The 18,818-nt window shown below is 51.6% G+C and overlaps 1 protein-coding gene across 4 annotated transcripts in view; it reads right to left on the bottom strand.

Moving 5' to 3' along the window:
• Positions 1 to 18,818, bottom strand: part of rarga (retinoic acid receptor gamma a) — a 45,818-nt gene that overhangs the window by 14,238 nt on the left and 12,762 nt on the right. For 2 of the 4 annotated variants that reach the window (XM_076042354.1, XM_076042355.1), the window contains one exon: positions 16,796 to 17,116. In XM_076042354.1, coding sequence (XP_075898469.1) covers positions 16,796 to 16,964 — 169 coding nt within the window. In that variant the 5' untranslated portion in view covers positions 16,965 to 17,116. Of the gene's footprint in view, positions 1 to 6,681; positions 7,392 to 16,795; positions 17,122 to 18,818 lie in introns of those variants that run through there. The other 2 variants (XM_076042356.1, XM_076042357.1) reach the window with 2 other exon arrangements.

Below are 18,818 nucleotides of genomic sequence, written 5' to 3' on the forward strand. Positions count from 1 at the left end.
CGATGCTTTGCTCTCAGTATTTTCTGTTCAAACACGACCTCAGGAGTCAATAAATCGCGGCCTGACAGGAAAACTGCAGCCGGTTCTTGTTCAATCGTAGGTCACGCTGCCGTTTCAACCCAGACGCCCTGTATTCTCTGAAGAGTGTTGTGCGCCTTCAGTGTTTCCATTGATGCCTGCTACCATACCTGTGTGTGTGTGTGTGTGTGTGTGTGAGTGTGTGTGTGTGTGTGTGTGTGTGTGTGTCACTGAGAATGCTCTAAAAAGAAGACATCACTGCAACAAAAAAAAAAAAAAAGAAAAAAAACAGTATTTGTTTTCAAGAAGATGTGATCTTTTTTTCTTGGCTGGTCTGATTTCCATCTGACACCTCAGAGAAAAACTTGCGAAACGAGAAGAGGGTTGGTTTTCTTCTGCCAGCATGCGGTTCCTTCCACTGCAGTGAGAGTTTGAGCGTGTGCTGCTGTTTCAGAAGGGGCACCTTCCAGTTAGTGCAGCCTATGTGTGCACATCAAAAGACTTCCAGTGCTACGAAAGCGCCGCATAGCCGTTTAACAAAGCTCAAAAGTGTGTGGGGGAGTTATTTGAGTTCAGCGTGAGAGGCGATGATTCAACATGAAAAAATAAGGGGGCTTGAAAATATGGCTGGCAAAAAGAATGAGTCTCGTCACCTTTACACGTGCATACATAAAGGTTTTAAACCATGAAGATGTCCTCCTACTTCCTACCAAAAGCATCATTTCTCTTACAACCTCACACACAACCACGCACACACACTCACACAAGCTGACAAAGGCATCTGTGGAGTTCTTCGCCTGACATTCGTGTTCATGCTGTAAAAATTCCCAACATGTCAGCTGAGCAAAGGTATTTCAGCGTCGACACACCTGCTCTCCCTCCCAGCGGTCACGACGGCGACGTGGGAGAGCAAAACTCAACTAATAATACACACACACACACACACACACACACACACACACACACGCACGCACAAGGAACCGAAATGATTCCCAGAATTAGAATCCGGCACACATCAGCGAACCTGCCTGCTAAAGAGTGACGACGGGCGGCGCCAACTCCCAGTCAGCCACCATCACTCTGCCGCCCTGCGACGACGCGTCCGGCCCTCCACTCCCTGCCAAACACTGTCGGCTGGGTAAACACGGTCCATTCACACATACACACGGGACAGGACAGTTGGGCTCGTCTGAGTTTCTAATCCTGGCTTGGCTGCCCGGAGCCCTGTGCCCCCCACTCCCCCCCCCACTCGAGCCAAGTTGTCAGTCAATAAGACGGCGCTAGCAGCACCGCACACATTGGCTACAGTCTGGTTACCAACATTTTTCTCAGGTGCGTCGCACACACGTTTCAGCCGATGCCGATGGTGAACAATGCGACCATCTCCACCCGCCCGGGAGGTCGTAGCAGATTGCAGTGCGAAGAGGCTTTTTCTCAGTAAACAGCCACAGGAGCGGCTGGTGTGTGGACGGAATACCTCAAACTATTGTGAAAGTAGGAAAAAGTCCACGTTTTCATGCTCAGCTGATATAAAAAGCGGAGGGGGTGGGCAGGCAAGGCAGACTGGCAGTCTTGTTGTTGCTTCACAGCCAGTTCCGTAATGTATCATTGCACAAAGTTTCATTGAAAGGCGCCATGCAGCGCAAGGGGATCTTGCGAAATATTGCAAAACCTCCTCCTTCCAAAAAAATAAAAATAAAAATTGCAAATTGCCTGTAGCTGCGTTTCAATTACAGTTTTTCGCAAATTAAAAGCGACGATTCCAAAAGTTTGACAAAGTACATTTGCAGGTGTTTCCATCATTGAATGGTTTGAAGCGCACAAGCCATAATTCTGATAAAATCTCATGCCACTCAGAGCCCGCTTGGAGGAGGATGGAGGTACAAAACACTTTGCGTTTCGGAGCAGCTACTGTATTTCAGTTGTCACTACTGCTGCAGTCGCTGTTATCAGCAGGAGACTATTCGACATCGTTATATTTTTCTCTCCGATTACTTGTAAAAAACATTCTGTCTCCTCCTCCGTCCAAACGTGCCATTTTCACTTGAAGCGAACTGGTCACGTGACCCCGTGCATCACGTCCGGTGACGTGTAAATGAGTAAGAAGTGTTTCCATGGTACTTTTGCTCAATATCAATACGTCTTAAAAACCACCTCACGAGAGCGTATAAACCTTTTAGTGATGTCTGCAAGGTTTTTCCGAGGTTTGTTTCCATGACCAGGTTTTTATTGCGATATCTAGGTTTTCTAGGGGTCTAATGGAAACGCAGCTGCTGCAATTGTGCGGCTTGTGTAGCGGCTGATCCGCTCGTGGTGGCTGATGAGCTTTATATTTCCAGTGGTGTGAGTGAGGTGGCTGAGGGGGCAGTAAAGTGCAGTCGGGGCAGGCAGGGCCGCATTCCAACACGCACCTGTGAAATCCACTCCGGTAGGCCGTGTGCCCGGCGAGACATGAGCGCTGACGTCAAGCGTGCAAGTTCATCGCCGCAGCCTTTATTTATGCAAGCGTGAGCTGAAACGTTCGCATGAGCAGAAGCCAACGCACACGTAAAAGGGAGGACTGGCGGGGGAGGGGGGGGAGGAAGAGGAGAATAAGAAGAAAAATAACCTCAGCAACTGCAGGAACCGAGTGTGTTTATTTATAGGCTGTAATGCCCACTGATGGGGCCGAGATCTCAGCTGAGCCAGATCTGTTATCAAGGTGCCGGGGCCATGATACTGAACTGTAAATAGTTGTTGTAGTAAAGCAGTTTCATCCCATATAAATGTTTATGATGCAAAAAATAAAAAAAAAGTTGTAAAAATCAAACAAGCAATTTAAATCAGCTCGTGTTTTTTTTCTTTTGTAGCTTACTAAGCATCGCAAACACAATCGGTGACGAGACCTTTCATCGCGCGGAACTAACCTGTGTATTTAGGTTTTATTTGAATAGTAAACCTAATTTGGTTTTATTGGTGTCACAGTCTTCGCCTTTTACCCCATCAGGCGTATCCTTTACGACTCGGTGACCTTGGACCAGCTGACGACTCGAGCCCTTTTAACTTGAGCACATTCATTTGACGTTATCTTGAAGGGATCAACAAGGTTTATGTATATATAACTGCACTGACAAAGTCCTCATTAGGAACTGTGGCCGCGCCAATATATGCCCCCCCTCCCACCAGTTCCCACCCTGACACGCTGCACTCAGCCACCCCCCCCGCCCCCCTCCACGCCAAGATACCGCTATCTATTCACAGTCCGCTCCCCTTAGGCATTCTAATCTTTTAATTGAATCTTTTGTAATTATAATGAAATAAGTGCGGACTTCCATCAGGGAGAAAATGATCAGGGCCAGAATGTGCCAGCGGTCACAGGAAGCTCTTATTTCTCCACCACTGCTGCCAAGATATAACCCCCCCCCACCCCACCCCCCACCCCGTTTCAATTAGCTCCTCGAGTCACATTTGAACAGCACATTAAGGGAAAACAAAAGAGGTGTGTGTGTGTGTGTGTGTGTAAGGACGAGAGAGAGAGAGAGAGCAGGACAGAGGGCGACGAGCGCATGGTGATTGATTAGACCAGCAATACATTATCGCCGCTTGATTCTTGCAGGCGACACTTGCAAGATATCGAGATAAACAACAAACACACGCCTGGAAAGGTTGGACCACTCTCGTGCGGTGGGTGGGGGGGTAGGGGGGGGACAAAACAAAACAAAAAACAAAAAGGCACTTCCCCTTCCTGTGACCCTGGAGAACGGCTCCGCGTAATTGCATCATTCTTCTACGCAAATGAACATTGACAGAGTTGGGGATTGGTCTGCGCGGGCTCTCTCTCAAATGGCTTCCCTGGCAGTTGACTAATTCACTTCCCATTGACGTACGACTAAATCTGTGTCCATTATCCTTTACACGGCCCCGGCAGCTCAGATGTACTATCGGCTCTGTGGTAGGAGGCACTTAAGAGCATTACACAAGCCGAGCTGGTTGAAAAGGCCCCCCCCCCCCACCCTCACACACACACACACACACACACACCCCCACACACACACACACACACACACTCTCTTTTCAGCGGCTCGACAAGGCCGCCACACATGGTGTGGATCTGACATTGGCCAGGGCCGTAGCCTCTGACTAACCTCTGACATTGAGGTCCCCTCTGCCGGTGAACAAAAAAACAGGAAAACTGACCACACACTTTTAAGTCCTGTGAGTGTCACGGGCTGACGGCCAACAACAGTGACACTTATCACCAGGGGAGATTTATGGCCAGGACAATAGGATGTACTCATTTGGTGGAAGACTTGGGAGGGAAACCAACCTTGTTGGCATTTTATTTTTTATGGAGGGGGGGGGGGGTTGTTGCTTTTTTTAAACTAGTATACCAGACCCACAACACCAGTTTCACTAACACCACTTTTCCAGACTGAGACTGACAAACTTTTGCAGACCAAATAAAACCAGTTCGATCCAAGACCGAATGACTGTGTGATAAATCCCAGTGCTTGTTTTTTGATATGTGTGCGTGCGTGTGTGTGTGTGTGTGTGTGTGTTAGACACTGGGAGCCAGGGCAGGTCCTGGCTGTTGTGCAGCTGGGTCAGCTTAATGACATATCGGCCTCAAACATCAATTCATCAGCCTCACTGATGAGGACAAAGGGGGGCAACTGCTTGGGTAAAGAGAGGTATTATGGCTCCTCGTGCTGGGATAGGGCAGCCTTGTTTACAGAGGTGACTGGGCTCGGAGGGCCTGAAACACTACACCAGTGCACCAGTGCACCAGTGCACCAGTGGACCAGTGGAGCGGCCTCCACTCTGCTCTGCTCCGCTGGCCTCGGCTCTCCTTCCCTCAGGGCACTTTCTTTGCTCTCTCTCTCTCTCTCTCTCTCTCTCTTGCTCTTTTTTTTTTTTTTTTAATCTCTTTGATTTTATGGAACAAAGACCCGAAAGAAAGAAAAAAAATGTACCTCAGGAATTCGGAGGCCTAATTGATGTGAGCATGTGCGTGTCTGCTGAGGGTGAGCGTGTGAATTGGTTAAACGGGGGGGGCCACAACGGAGGCCTGATTGATTAAATAAACAGATCTCATCTTGTTATCATCAGGGTTCCCCCTAGCTACGGCGAGCAGCCCAGGCTGGCTGGCTGGCTGGGACCCCCCCCCCCCCAACCCCCACCCCTCAACCCCACACCCTGACCCCCCTCTCGTCTGTGACAGGGCATCTGTCTTCATTAAAGCTCAGCCAGTGTGCATGACAGCCACTGAAACGCTGGTGTCTTCACAATTAATGAAGACAGATGACACCCCCCCCCCCCTCCCTCCCCACACCACCACCGGACCGAAAACAAGCCAGTCAAAAGGAACAAAAAGCAGGACGAACAAACACAAAGAAGAAAAAACAAGGAAGAAAAAAAAAAAAACAAGGATTGAACTTCACCGAAAAACACAGTTCAGCTTTTTGTTCCTCCGCCTTGTTCTTGGTATTCTCCTCTATTTGTTTTTCCACTGTCATATCTGGCCGGACACACTTCTCCCACCATAACAACCACACACACACACACACACACACACACACACACACACACACACACACACACACACACACACACACACACACACAGGCACACACTCTGCTCTCCCATGCTCCCTCGCAGCAGCGGCGGCCCCCTGGAAGTGTATGGAAATGGAGCCCAGTTTTGTCTCTGCAGCGGTGGGCCTGCTGTTGGGGGGCCGGAGCCTCGTCTGTTGTCGCAGCCACCGGGAGGGAGGGAGAAGAAAAACGAGCAGGCTGACGGGAGGAAGGCAAATGAAAAGGAAAGCCGCGGCGTGCGGAACGTCTCTCGGCGTTTCCAAAGGGCCGCCTATGCATTCCACATTTCTAATTTATGCAGCCACTTCTCCCATTAAATTATTAATCTGCTTATTAATTCATGGCTCTTTAGCTCAGAGGAATATTATTATCCATCTTGTATCCCGGGGCATAAACACAACTCAACTCAAAGCTGCGAGGGCGGCAGCAGCAGCAGCAGCATGGAACTTTCAACATGGTGCAGAGTAAAACATGGCACGTGTCAAAGAGGCTTTCATGAGTGCCAGGCCCACATCATGAATGAGCACAGGCATATGAGAAAATGGGGGCAGCGGTGCGGTTTTGCTTGCCGGCACTCAACGCAGCATTTCACTCTTTTTTTTCCTGCTCTCGGGGGCTCGTTGGCAGTTTTGTTTTCAGTACACAGCAGCACCTGGCAAGGTCAAACCTCAGGTGGCTCACATCGTCACTGAAACTTGACTCCGTCGGCTCGGACCCACCAACTCAAGCAGAGGAGGAGAAGGAGAAGAGAGGAGGAGGAGAAGAAGAGAGGAGGAGAAGAGGAGGAGGAGGAGGACAGGACGGGACTGTCTGTCCCAGTGTGTGTTGTTTTTCCTCTCTTAAAGGCCCCCCCACTCCCCCCCCCTCCAGCCCACCCCCCTACCACCACCACAGGCTGATCCCTGAGGCGTCAGCAAGCCAGTGATGAGAGGAGGAGGAGGAGAGAGGAGAGTGAGGGAAAACATGAAGGTGTGACACACACTCTCACTCACTCACACACGCACACACACACACACACACACACACACACACACACACACACACACACACACACACACACACACACACACACGCACGGGACGCCACTTACACTGCACGCTGGCGCTGCCCGTCCAGGCGAAGGGGTCCAACCCGGCGAAGAAGGGGCTCGCCTTGCGCAGCATGCAGGCCCCCCGGCTGGTGACATCATAGAGCTGACGGGGGCCCATTCCCAGCGCCTCCATACAGTCGAACATGGCAGGACCCCCCGCCGACGCACACCACCACCACCACCACCACTACTCCCTCAGCAGGAAAAACCCACTCCGAGTCCTGGGCGCAGCCCGCGGTTTTCTCCGCTCGCGTCAGCGACGACCACAAACTGCAGCGGCGGCAGCGGCAGCAGCAGCAGCAGCAGCAGCAACAGCTAGCAGGACCTGCTCCCCTCAACACTGCTAGCCTGCCACTCTCCCTGCTCCGCTCTGCTTTCCTCCCGATGCTGGAGTTCACTACTCCCCCCCACCCGCCTTCTTTTTTCTTCCTCTCCCCTCCTCCTCCTCCTCTTCTCCTCAGCTGGAATGCAGATCTGGTTCCTGCCTGCCTGCCTGCCTGTGCTGGGCTGTGCTGTGCTGGGCTGTGCTGTGCTGTGCTGGGCTGAGCTGAGCTGGGCTGGGCTGGGCTGTGACTCTTGACTGACTCGGCTCTCTCCCCCCCTTTGCCCTCGGTCGAGCTGCTCCCCGTCTGCTGTAACAGACCTAAATAACAGCCTCTCTACAGCCTCTCTCTCTCTCTCACTCTCTCTCTCTCACTCCCTCGCAGCTCTCGCAGAGCCCCAGACACAGCGGAGCGAACCAACTGCCTCGGCACGGCGCTCTGAGAGGGGGGTGGAGAGAAAGAGTGAGAGAGAGGGAGGGAGGGCGGGCGAGCGAGCGAGCGAGAATGCCAGAGTGGGAGGGAGGGAGAGAGAGAGAAGGACAGGGGGGGGGGAGGCCGGCCAGCAGCTTGAGAAAGAAGTGATTTGGTCCGAAGGACAAAAACTCGACTTCTATTCTTCTTGTTTTTTTTCTGTCTGCGCCGCTTTTGTATTCATATTTCCGCTCAAAACGCAAAACAAACAGCCCCCCCCACCCCACCACCACTCCCCAACTCCCTCCCTCAAACCCCCCGGCTGCACAATCTAATCCTGCAGCAGTAAATATGAGCCCCCTCCCCCCCTCCCCTCTCCTCTGAGCCCCGGCCTCTAATCATAACCATATTAAAGTCCAGCCACTTGGCCTGGCGTGAGTATGTGTGAGAGTGAGGGCGGCAGAGGGGAGGAAGGGAGGAAGGACTGGGAGAGAGAGAGAGAGCGAGAGAGAGAGAGAGAGCCTCGTGCAGCCAGCGGTGGGTCGAAGCACCGCCATCGTCCCTCCGTTTGTCCGTCCAGCCAGCGGAAGGGCAGCGAGGGACGGCCGGCGCTGGCCGTCCTCCCCTCAGTGCTCCAGGAGGTGATGAATGAGGGCGGCCGCCTGGCTAAATCCCCGCCGTCCATTTACACAGACAAATGCCCCCCCCCCCCCGCTATACAAACGCACCATGTGCAGGACACACGTCTCCCAGGTTCACTTGACCTCGTTTGTGATACATCTCCCCGAAAAGAGGCGAGCAGGCCGCCGACGTCCGAGGGAGGAATAAAAAAAAACAACCCCCGTGACAACGGGACATTAGCGCTCGTATCGTACGAGGGAGGAACTCCTAGCGCAGCCGCTACTGTGCGCAACTGCTGAAACAATTCAATTTAGAAGGTGGCAGGGCCCTCTCGGTGGTGCTAAATCAAAGGAAATCAATAGGCGGTCTGTGGCCAATAAAAAAAAAAGAAGAAGTGGTGGGGGGGGGAGAAAAAAAATAAAAGAGGCTGTCACTGGTGCTAACTGTTGCTCGGCAGATGAATAGAGTGTGGCCGAGCTAAAGCAAACAGCCTGATACAATGGGAGATATATGATAATAGAAGGGCTCTGGCCTGTGTGCCTGCCATTCATCCACCCCCCCCACCCCCGTCAGAGCGGCACCAGTGGTACAGCCCAGCAGGCAAAAAAGACAACATTTCCTGTCAATCTGTGCTGCTGGCTATGCTCTCCATAAACACACAGCAGCCCCCCCTCCCCCTCCTCCCCCCCCACACCCACCGCCCCTTCCTCCCCCAGCCTCACCCTCTCTCCTTCCCCCCTCTGTCTAACAACTCACTCTTTTTCCTGTCTGAGAGAAACCATGCGCTCGCATTTCTGTCAGGGGCCATTTCTTTCTTTTTCTTGACCTTTTTTTTTTTGTTGTTCTTAAATGTTTCTGATTTAAATGTTTATTGACCCAAATGCTTTTTTTGGCTTCGGTTACCGGCACCGCTGTTTATTTTCTTAAACTGGCACACGAGTCACACGTCATCGCGGGCCGCTGGACTGTGTGTGTGTGTGTGTGTGTGTGTGTGTGTGTGTGTGTGTGTGTATGTGTGTGTCTGTAGGTGACAGACAGGATCTAAGATTTAGCAGCTCTTTTGTTAAGTGGAGGAAGTTAGAGCTATTTTGTAGTCCACACGGATCATAAGCCATGAATAAATATGATGCTATGATGACACACACACACACACACACACACACACACACACACACACACACACACACACACACACACACACACACACACACACACACTGAAGCTAGATGAACTTACTAATTGAAAGCAGAAAACAGAGCGTGTTGTGGACACAGTTGAGCTTAAATCCTCAAACTGCCCCGAGTCACATTTCTGGTTTTCCACAGGCATTCTTCTCACACTCATACTTTTGTCTCCTTCCTGTCTGTTTTTCTTTTTTCTTTTCTTTTTTTTCTTCTTCCCCAAGCCGCTAGCTGTACGCAGCGCCCACCCCCCCAAAAAACCTGACTCATCCTCTGGTATTTAAATGTTCTATGCAACATCAGCAACGTTTGGGTGAAACCCGCCAGCAGCGGAACAGTCCATTTCTTTTTTTTTCACTCGCCGGCGCTGGGGGAGAAAAATCTTTTGTTTTGAGGAGAAAATTATCCACCCCATCAAAGTCCCTCCCGTTTCTGACATTTGGTCTCGCTGCGTTGGAGGCTATAACTCAGCCCCCACCCCCACCCCCACCACCACTTATTGGCACGCGGCGCTGTGAACTGCGAGTCGTCCGGCTCTTCAGAGGGTTCGCCCAGTGAGTTTAGACATCTAATCTACACATATTCCATACTGCTGCTGACCCAGGCTGTTCCCCACCCTCCCCTCCTTCCATCCCCTCCTTCCCCGTCTTCCTTCCCCAGCCGCAGAGAGACTGAACTCTAGAAGAAACCCCCACAGGGCCACTAACTTTCCCCCCAAACTTATCCTGCCCTCCCTCCCTCCCTCCCTCCCTCCTCTTTCTGCCTCTCTCACTCTCTGGCTCACAAGTCTCTCCATCGCTCCCTCTTTTCATTTTTTTTCTTCTCCTCTTTCTCCCCCCCCGTTTCTGCAAATACTCTCTCCATTTCATCAGGTTCCCTGTGGCCATTTTTTTTTTCGCCCTCCCTCTCCCCGACTGCACGATCTGTTTTAGTTGACAAAGCGCTCTGCTTTTGTTTCTGGTTTTGGAAACATTTCATTTTCAGCGGCTGCCAACTCGCAGGTCATTCTGTGTGACTGCTGCCTTCAATCACGTTTAACGGCACCGACTTGACTTGGTGCGCGATTAATAAAAACGCCAGACGTTTTTTCTTGTTTTTTCTTTCTTTCTTTTCAAACGTTTCTTCTTCCTCCTCTGCGCTTGGCGGGCATGCCTCGTCCGTTTCATGTGCACAGTCAGCTGGGCGGCAGCGAGCGCCACGTGGGACGGGGGCCCCGGAAGCCGCTGCTTTTACAAGCCTCTGACACTCTGATGCCAATTACAGATAAGACGTACACAACACATTGTTGCCACTTCCTCTGTGTACACACTTTCAGGTTCCAGGCCTGACCAGCCAACGACACACTGGTGTTTGAGGCAATAAATAACAGCTTTTATTTCTTGCCCCCCACCCCCACTGCCCCACCTCCACACACACCCCCGCACCCCCCGCCCACCGTCCCCCGATTTAGAAGAGGAATGTGGAGCTTTTTTTTCTTAGCCGATGTGAGCATGTGTGCAGCGTGTGGACGAGCTGAAACAGAGTGCTGGTGATGATAGAGACACCGAACACCGGCTCAGAGACCCCCCCCCCTCCCCACCCACCCACCCACCCCTTCCTCCTCAACCCGCCCTTGCGGACGTGCTCGCATAATCTACAGAAGTCGGGTTCTCGTTCAGGTAGAAGAACGGAAAAGACGTGAGAAACGTGGAAAAGCAAGGGAGGGGGGTTCTTTCTTGCTCTTTTTTTTTATGAAACTCTGTTGCTGCTGAAATGATGATGTGCTGCGAGCGCTTCTCAGCGTTCCCATCGCATCCATCAAGTGCTTTACCAGCCGCGGCCTTTACACATGTTACGCTGTGACAAGACATGTAACCTTATCCACTCATCTGCCGCGCTCTCACAATATATCTCTCCGCAGATACCTCGTATGTCACCGCGCAGGGACGGGGGGGGGCGGTGCAGGGAGAGGGAGCGGGCGGCTCGTGAGAGCACCCATGACTCTGGCGGCCGCAACCGTGTCGGCCTCTGTTCTCATGCTCGTTCCGCAGAGACAGAGAGCGAGAGAGAGCGGGAGAGAGACTCACAAAGCTACTTTTCACGAGCGCTCAGATCAGTCTTGGCCATCTTTCAGCTCGGCCTTGTTTGTTTCTCCTCCATCTGCACCGTCAGGACTTTTCGCTACTCGTGTTTAATGCGGGGAAGATGAGAAAAAAAACAAACAAACAAAAGCAAAACAGAGATTCTTTTAGGTTGACCGGCCATCCTCCTGTTCCTCGCAGGCCCCGCCCCCTGACGGCAAACGCCCGCCCCTCCGCCTCACGTGCCTTCGTGCCCTCCCACGCCTTCAGCTGGCCCGTCCCTTCCCCTTTCTCGCCATTGCGCGTCCTCCGTTCCGCACGAGCCTACAAAGGCTCATCTGAAGACAGAACCCTCCCATTTTTAATAGTAGCCTCTTTATCTTCATCTGTCATCATGTCAGCGCTGCAGTAAACTCAGTGGCCTCTCCCTCGCCTGCAACCTTCGCTGACTTTCCACACAGGCAGGCAGGCAGGCAGGCAGGCAGGCATGCAGGCACACGCAAACAAACACACACACACACACACACACACACACACACACACACACACACACACACACACACACACACACACACACACACACACACACACACACACGCAAAAGTTCCAGCAAGTTTTCCAGCACTTAAGGCAAAATTGGCTCCAAGTTGCGTAGGGAGGGATCGCAAGAGGAAATCCAATGTGAAACAAAAAGACGGAGAGGGGGAGAGAGGAGGAAGACGAGAAAAACAGGGCATGAGCTAACCGGGCTTTTAGGAGGATATCACTGAGCAGCGATTCCGCAGCATCACAGAAAAACCCGTCGGGTCACGTGATGAAATGGACTGGAGAGCGAAGTGGGCCCCCGTCTCTCTCCTCCCGCTTCCCCCTGTCCGTCCGCTTTGTGCTTTCATCCAGTGAATGGCAGACAGAGCGGGTTGAGAAGTCAAAAAGAGCGGAGGGGGGGGAGAGGGGATCGATTTCCAAACAGAAAGGCAGCAGCGTCTTGAGGGGCTGTCGCCATTAGGCCAGCGGTCACCCAGGGAGATGAAAGCAAGGATGCAGAGGAGCCTCAAGTCCCACTGACAGATCAGGGACGCAGCCAAGCAGGGCCGCACATTTTGTCATCTCTTGCACGCACACACACACAAATACACACACACACACACACACACACACACACACACACACACACACAAATACACAGTATCAGCCAACAGATGGCGCAGGCAGCCATGGTTTGTTTTGCCACTTAAAACAATAAATAATGTTGGGGGAAAAACAAACTATTTGCATTCACAAATCTAGTTCTGTTCAAGTCGAGTTGTTTCCAAGCTGAAAGGAAACCCTACGCTGGCAATTATTAAAATCAATTCAACAAAAAAAAAAAAAAGCAACTCAGTGCTGCTTGTGCTCTGCTCCTCATCCAGCGGCGAGGGGCTTGGTTCCACCAGTCGACGTCCTTCCCCGCTGTCTCCCTCCACCGTCGAAGCTTTGCTTTTACATTCCCTCTCATACCACATTTCCCACCAAAATGGCTCCTCGGCGCAACTCCCTGAGCTCCCAAAGCCAACATGACCTCCTTGTGCGAGCGCATGTGTGCAAGTGTATGTGTGTGTGTGTGTGTGAATGCAGTGCATGTTTTTAATTCTGCATGGAGATTTTATTGTTGTTGTTGTTGGAGCAACCGTTCTATTTGTGTATATATGTGTATGTGTGTGTATGTGGGCGTGCACGTTTCCAAATGTATGTCGCCGAGCGCTCTCTCTCTCTCTCTCTCTCTCTCTACCTCCTTCACACACACACACACACACAGTCTCTTTCCCTACAACACAAACATACAGCTGTCTGCCTATATACCTTGGAGCTAGCATGCTAGTGTTTGTGCATGTGTGGCACTTGTGTGCATTCGCATGTGCCCTTAAAAAAAGGCATATGTCCTGCAGACACGCACGCACGCACGCACGCACACACACACACACTCTCTTGTGCAAAGTGTGTGTGCTTGTAATTGAACTTGTCTCCACTGGAGGCACAGCCGAGCCATCTGAGGCTGCTTTTAAACAGGCCCCAACATGCTTTTCATTCCTATCTATTAATACAACGCTTTAATTTCATCCCTCTGTGATGAAGCTGACAAAGCTTGCGGCCAAGTCTCTTATTAACTTTCATTGATCACACACACAGACACACGCACACATATTTATGAGTGCGTTTTGATACGCTGAGCCCAGCCAGGGACTTTGGATTTCAGTCCAAGCCGTGTGGGTCGAAGGAAATGACCTGCGAGCTTTTCAAAACATCCCCATGGCTGGCTTTGGGGCCAAGGCTCCGGCCCCGGTTGGTGAAAGCTTAGAGAGGTGTTTCAGGGCTCAGCGGTGATGTTATCACATAGTAAGTGGCCTTAATGGGCTTCCAACTGTTTGTTTGAAGGGCTCCCATAATGACAGGGATCAACTGATAACAGCCCTCGCTTGCACACTGCCGTCAGACCCTCTCATGGATGAATTGATGCCTTTGCGCCTTAATAGAGACTCGGCCGGCAGCGCGGATACTGCCCCTCGCACAGTCAGTGGGACTTCATTCATACTTTAAACTTGCAGTGCTAGAAAAAAAAAAAAAAAAAAGAAGAAGAAATCTGTGCAAACCTGGGGTTATGTATGAGTCAAGCCTCCTAAAGCCTGCGTGTGCAAACACAGTCTGCCCGCCCCATCTCCTGTCTCCTGCCACCTATGTGCAAAACAGGTATGTCCAAAAGACAGGCTGGTGCCGGAGCGGAGCGTCGCCAGGGGCGGCGCTGTGACGCGGCGGCGGCGGCGCCGCAGTGGGCACGCCCAGCCGAGCAAGGCGTCGCCCGGGCTACCGTCCCGATGACGATCGCACAACGCTGCGCTGACACTCGGCAGGAATGCTGCCCTATTTACCGCGCGCACACAAAGACACATGCGCGGCCCTGGTACCTTTACGTGGGAGGTATTTTCTCAGTCTGGCCCACAGACATCTTTGACAACAATGAGCCGGCCTGTTCAGCCGAGTCCTGTAAAAGAAGTAGAAGAAGAAGAAGAAGAAGAAAAAAAACAGGACCTGGGGAATGTCCAAACTGAAGCCTTTTGTCTTCCTCGCGAGCGTTTAAGAGAGTGAGGAATGAGACTGCTGTCAGTAAAATGACTTGTAACATTCCTTGTCAGTGGACACACCAAACGGAGGGTTTTTAAAAGCCAACATGCAGAGTCCAAAGCTTAATGTGATGACTTTTCGTATGAGCCTAAGCACAAAGAGCTGCGGCAGCATTTTAGGCTTAGAAGAAAAGAGCAACTGTGACCGTAAGGTTGAAGTGAACTTTTAACCAAATAAAAAAAACAAACAAATAAAAAGTTCAAGTCACCGCTACTTAAACTGAGATTTTCTTTCAGTCATCCAATACTGCGTTCTTTTTTTGGTTGCTGTGGTTATTTTGTTTTTTTGTTTTTTTTATGAAAAACGAAAGACTTGGAGTTCAATTTTCAAGATCTTTAACAAGTACACAGACCTCAGCAAAGACCAATCAGCTAATCTGATAGCCACAGCCAAAAGGAAAACGACTGACTCAAAGCTAATTGTCTTCATAATCCCGACTTAATCTATGACCCTGGCTTTGTTTGGGTTTAAACCAGAAGGCTTAAACCCAACAACCGTTGCCCCTAAACCTTGCAAACAACAGTTGTGCCAGCGTGGATGTGTCGGTACAAGCCGCTCCTGATGAGGCGCCGGTGCATGTGGTTGCCTGCGTCTGTTTGTGCTTTGGTTCTTGTTTTGCTTAAACTTATGCCAGTGTTTAAAAAAAAAACATAAAAGAAATGAAAGAAAACCCCCCAAAAAAGAATCCATCTGTCAGTGCTGTGGGATCTTCATACTGCATCAGGGATGTTTTATTAGTTTTCACATAAAAAGTCCAATGTGTGTGTGTGTGTGTGTGTCTGTGTGTCTGTGTGTGTGTGTGGTGGAGGAAGGGTGGGTAGGAGTAGGGAGGGAGGGAGGGAGGGACACACACACACACACACACACACACACACACACACACACACACACACACACACAGTGACGAGAGTGTCTCTGCTGAGGTGTTTGTATGTGTGTATCTGTGTGTTTTCCTAGCAGGGTGTGTTCTGGGATTCCACCACACCAGGACATTACCCCCAGGTGCTCCCCCTCCTCCACCTCCCATCCCCTCTCTCTCTCTCTCTTTCTACTTGCTCTGGTTCTATGAAAATACCTCTGGGATTAGGTGGGCAGCAGCGGCAGGAGGAAGAGAGGGGAGGGAGGCAGTGATTGACGGCTGAAAGGCTGGAGAGGTGCTCAGGCATGCTGTGATAGGGGAGGGGGACGGCGTGCACGCGCACGCACACTCATACACAGAAGCAGGGCGGCGGGCTTTCAGCTTCTGCGCTCAGATGTTGCCACCCACACCCATCGCAGACCCACCATGGAGAAGCCACACACCGCAGCTACGGCTTCAGCGTCACCTGCCGCTCTGACCGCAGAGAAAGGGCTGCTTCTATTCTTCCCCAGGCCACGTTCCACCCCTCTTCATCCTTATTCAACGCCCTGCCTGACCTTGAACCCCGGCGCTGATTTAAAAACCACCAGCAACGTCCAACTGTTGCAGGTGTTTCAGGAAACAAGCTTCCAATGTTGTTAATGTGTGTGTGTGTGTGTGTGTGTGTGTGTGTGTGTGTGTGTGGGTGTGTGTGTGTGTGTGTGTGTGTGTTTTGTTCAATTGCACAGAACTCATCTCTGTGTTCCATGAACCACTCGGTGCCATTTAACTGCTTTGGCATACAACAGTGCCCCCTGTGGAGAGGTCGGACACTGCATGGAGCGACACCAAGCTGCACCGGGTTCGACCAGGATGACTGAGCGCTGCGGCTTCCGCTCACCTTTCCCTGCAAAGACAAGCGTGGGTGTGTCTCCCGCATCGATCCTGCGCAAACAGTTGGCCGAGTCTATGACTTGGCGTCGTTGACCCTTTGAAATGTTTTCCAGCGCTCGTCGCCTGACACTGAAAGAATGTTGTTTTGTCTCCAATTGTAGACTTGTGGGTTCGCTTGCCCCCCCCTCCCCCCCCCCCCCACACACACACACACAAAAGCCTTGCAAGAGGCACACGCACACACACACACACACAAGGTAGTGAAGGCTGAGCCAGAGTTTGTGGTCACAGCCACACCGTCTATAAGGGAAACCACAGTAGCAGAGTGATCATTGTATTGATGAAAGTGGACCGTTTTCCAGGCCGCTCCTCTGGGAGCACTTTTTTTCTTCCATAAATACTGCATCTTCCTATATTATAAACACACCCAGAATGTTTCCATCGCCACAGAATTAAACGAAACGCGCCGAAATCCGAGGGATCATATTTTCCTAATTGACTTACTGGGTACGAGGAGACGGGTCGCGTGCAGTTACGGCCGGGAATGTGAAACTGCACATAGCGGAGTGGAGGGATGAGGGGAGGGGAGAGGAGGAGAGGAGAGGAAGCACAGTCACAAAAATCACTTACAGAGGGCGGCCATTTCCTTGGGCAGGTCGGCACCAAATCTTCCAAACAGGCTGCTATTGGCCAGCAGGTCGAAGGGGGAGTGGCTCCGCATGGAGTTGAAGGCGAAGGGGTAGACAGCAGGTGGGAAGCCAGTCATGTGACCCACCTGCTGTTCCCTGTTGGTAGCCATGGCGACGAGCAGGCCACGTCCCAGCGGCTGGCTGATGTGAAGAGCTCGCCGGACACCTGGAGACACCCGTAAAGCTGCGGCGGCGGCGACTCAGGGGCCTCTGCTTTACTGCGGCAAGGTGGGACTCAGCTGTGGGAGAGTCATGCAGGTCGCTGTCCTGGAGGGGAGAAGGCAGAAAATGTGTTGGTTTTGTTTCCCCTGTGACAGCAAATTCAGCAGATGCAACATCATGAAAAGTCACAGAGAGTAACAACACGGGGCGCTTTGTTCGCGTAAGTCAGGTTCCTCCTTAGTGTGTCACACACTAAACACTCCCCTCGGGGCAGTGCCTGCACTGCCACTGGGTCAGATCAGAAGTACACGCAAACTTTAGGTACAAGAGGAAATGAAGGACGGAGTGAAGGAGGGAAGGAAGGAAGGAAGGAAGGAACAGAGAAAGTGAGCGGGCACCAGCCAAGACGGATAAAGATGTGAAAGCAGAAGTGTGACTTAAGATGGAAGAGGAAAAGCCAGAAAAACTGGAACTGGGCGAGGGGAAAAGAAAATAAGGTGGGGGGAGAAAAGTTTGGAAAAAGTTATAACAGAGTGGGAGGGGAAGAGAAGGAGCGGGGGTGGGGGGGGGAGAGAGAGAGAGAGAGAGAGAGAGAAAGAGAGAGAGAGAGAGAGAGAGAGACAGAAAAAGAGAGAGCACTCTTGTTCCTGCAGTTTTGAAGAGCTTCCAGACTTCTACAGTGATTCCAGGCTATGCCATATGATTTAAATCACCAGAACTCCACTATAAAGAGATCCTCTGTTCCTGCTGCCAGCCTAGCACAGCAGCCTGCCTCACTGCCTCCTTCCCCCAGGACCAGAGGCCCAGACACGGGGTCCGGAGCGCGAGGGAGGGAGGGAGGGAGGGAGGGAAGGGAAGGGAGGGGGTGGAGGGGTCGCTGGGGGTAGAGGGGTAGAGGGAAAATGAGATCCACTGATTGCTAACTGCTGCTGTCACTTCCAACTATCTTCTGCCGAGGTCAGGGCTCCCATCCCACAGAGTCACTCTGGCTCTGACCTCCTGCTGCCCGCTCGTCACTTTGACTCGGCGCAGTGGGCTCCGACAAGCCGCGGCTCAAGTGTGGACAAGGCAACAGTTGTGTGCACGCTGTTGACTGTTAATGCAAGGTAGAAAAGGCGGTGCGAGGGGGAGGGTTTTTTTTTTTTTTTGGGGGGGGGGGGGTGATTTCTTAAAAAAAGGTTCCTGGTAAATCTCCCGTTTTCTTCTTCGTGTTTTCTTTTTGCCTCTCACTTCCCGAGCGCGAGTTCATGAGTGGGTGGTGTGATCAGCTTGTGTGCGTGTGTGTGTGTGTGTGTGTGTGTGTGTGTGTGTGTGTGTGGGTTTTTTTTTTTTCCAAATGTGGCTTTGAAAAAGTGCAGAGCCAAGGAATTTGGAACTGCTGCGGCTTGTGAATCCGGGGGAAGGACCAGGGGCAGAAAAAAGAAAAAAATAATTATTTAATGAATTTGGAATTAACAAAGAAACATAGCTGCTGCTGCTGCTGCTGGTGGGGTTGGGGGCGGGGGCGGGGGTGGGGGGAGGGGGTATCTAGGGCTGCTGGTCAACTGCTGAACTGAATAGAGTGAGAGACTTAGCGAGGGACAGTGACGGGGTCTGGGCACTGGGGGGCACTCGGAGATGACGCCGTGCCCGCCTGGATTTCCGAGGAATCAGATGCATCGTGTTGCAGACGGAAAGTCACACAAAAGTAATCAAGCGCAGAGGGCGGAAGGAAAAAAAAAACACTAAAAAAAACAACAACAACAAAACAAAAGCCTTTGACATGTGAACTAACACACACACCTCTCACCCCTCGTTTTTTT

This window comes from Nelusetta ayraudi, unplaced genomic scaffold (genome assembly GCF_046127955.1).
Source record: "Nelusetta ayraudi isolate G7.1 ecotype Tasmania unplaced genomic scaffold, CSIRO-AGI_Nayr_v1 ptg000070l, whole genome shotgun sequence".
NCBI classification, from domain to species: Eukaryota; Metazoa; Chordata; class Actinopteri; order Tetraodontiformes; family Monacanthidae; genus Nelusetta; species Nelusetta ayraudi.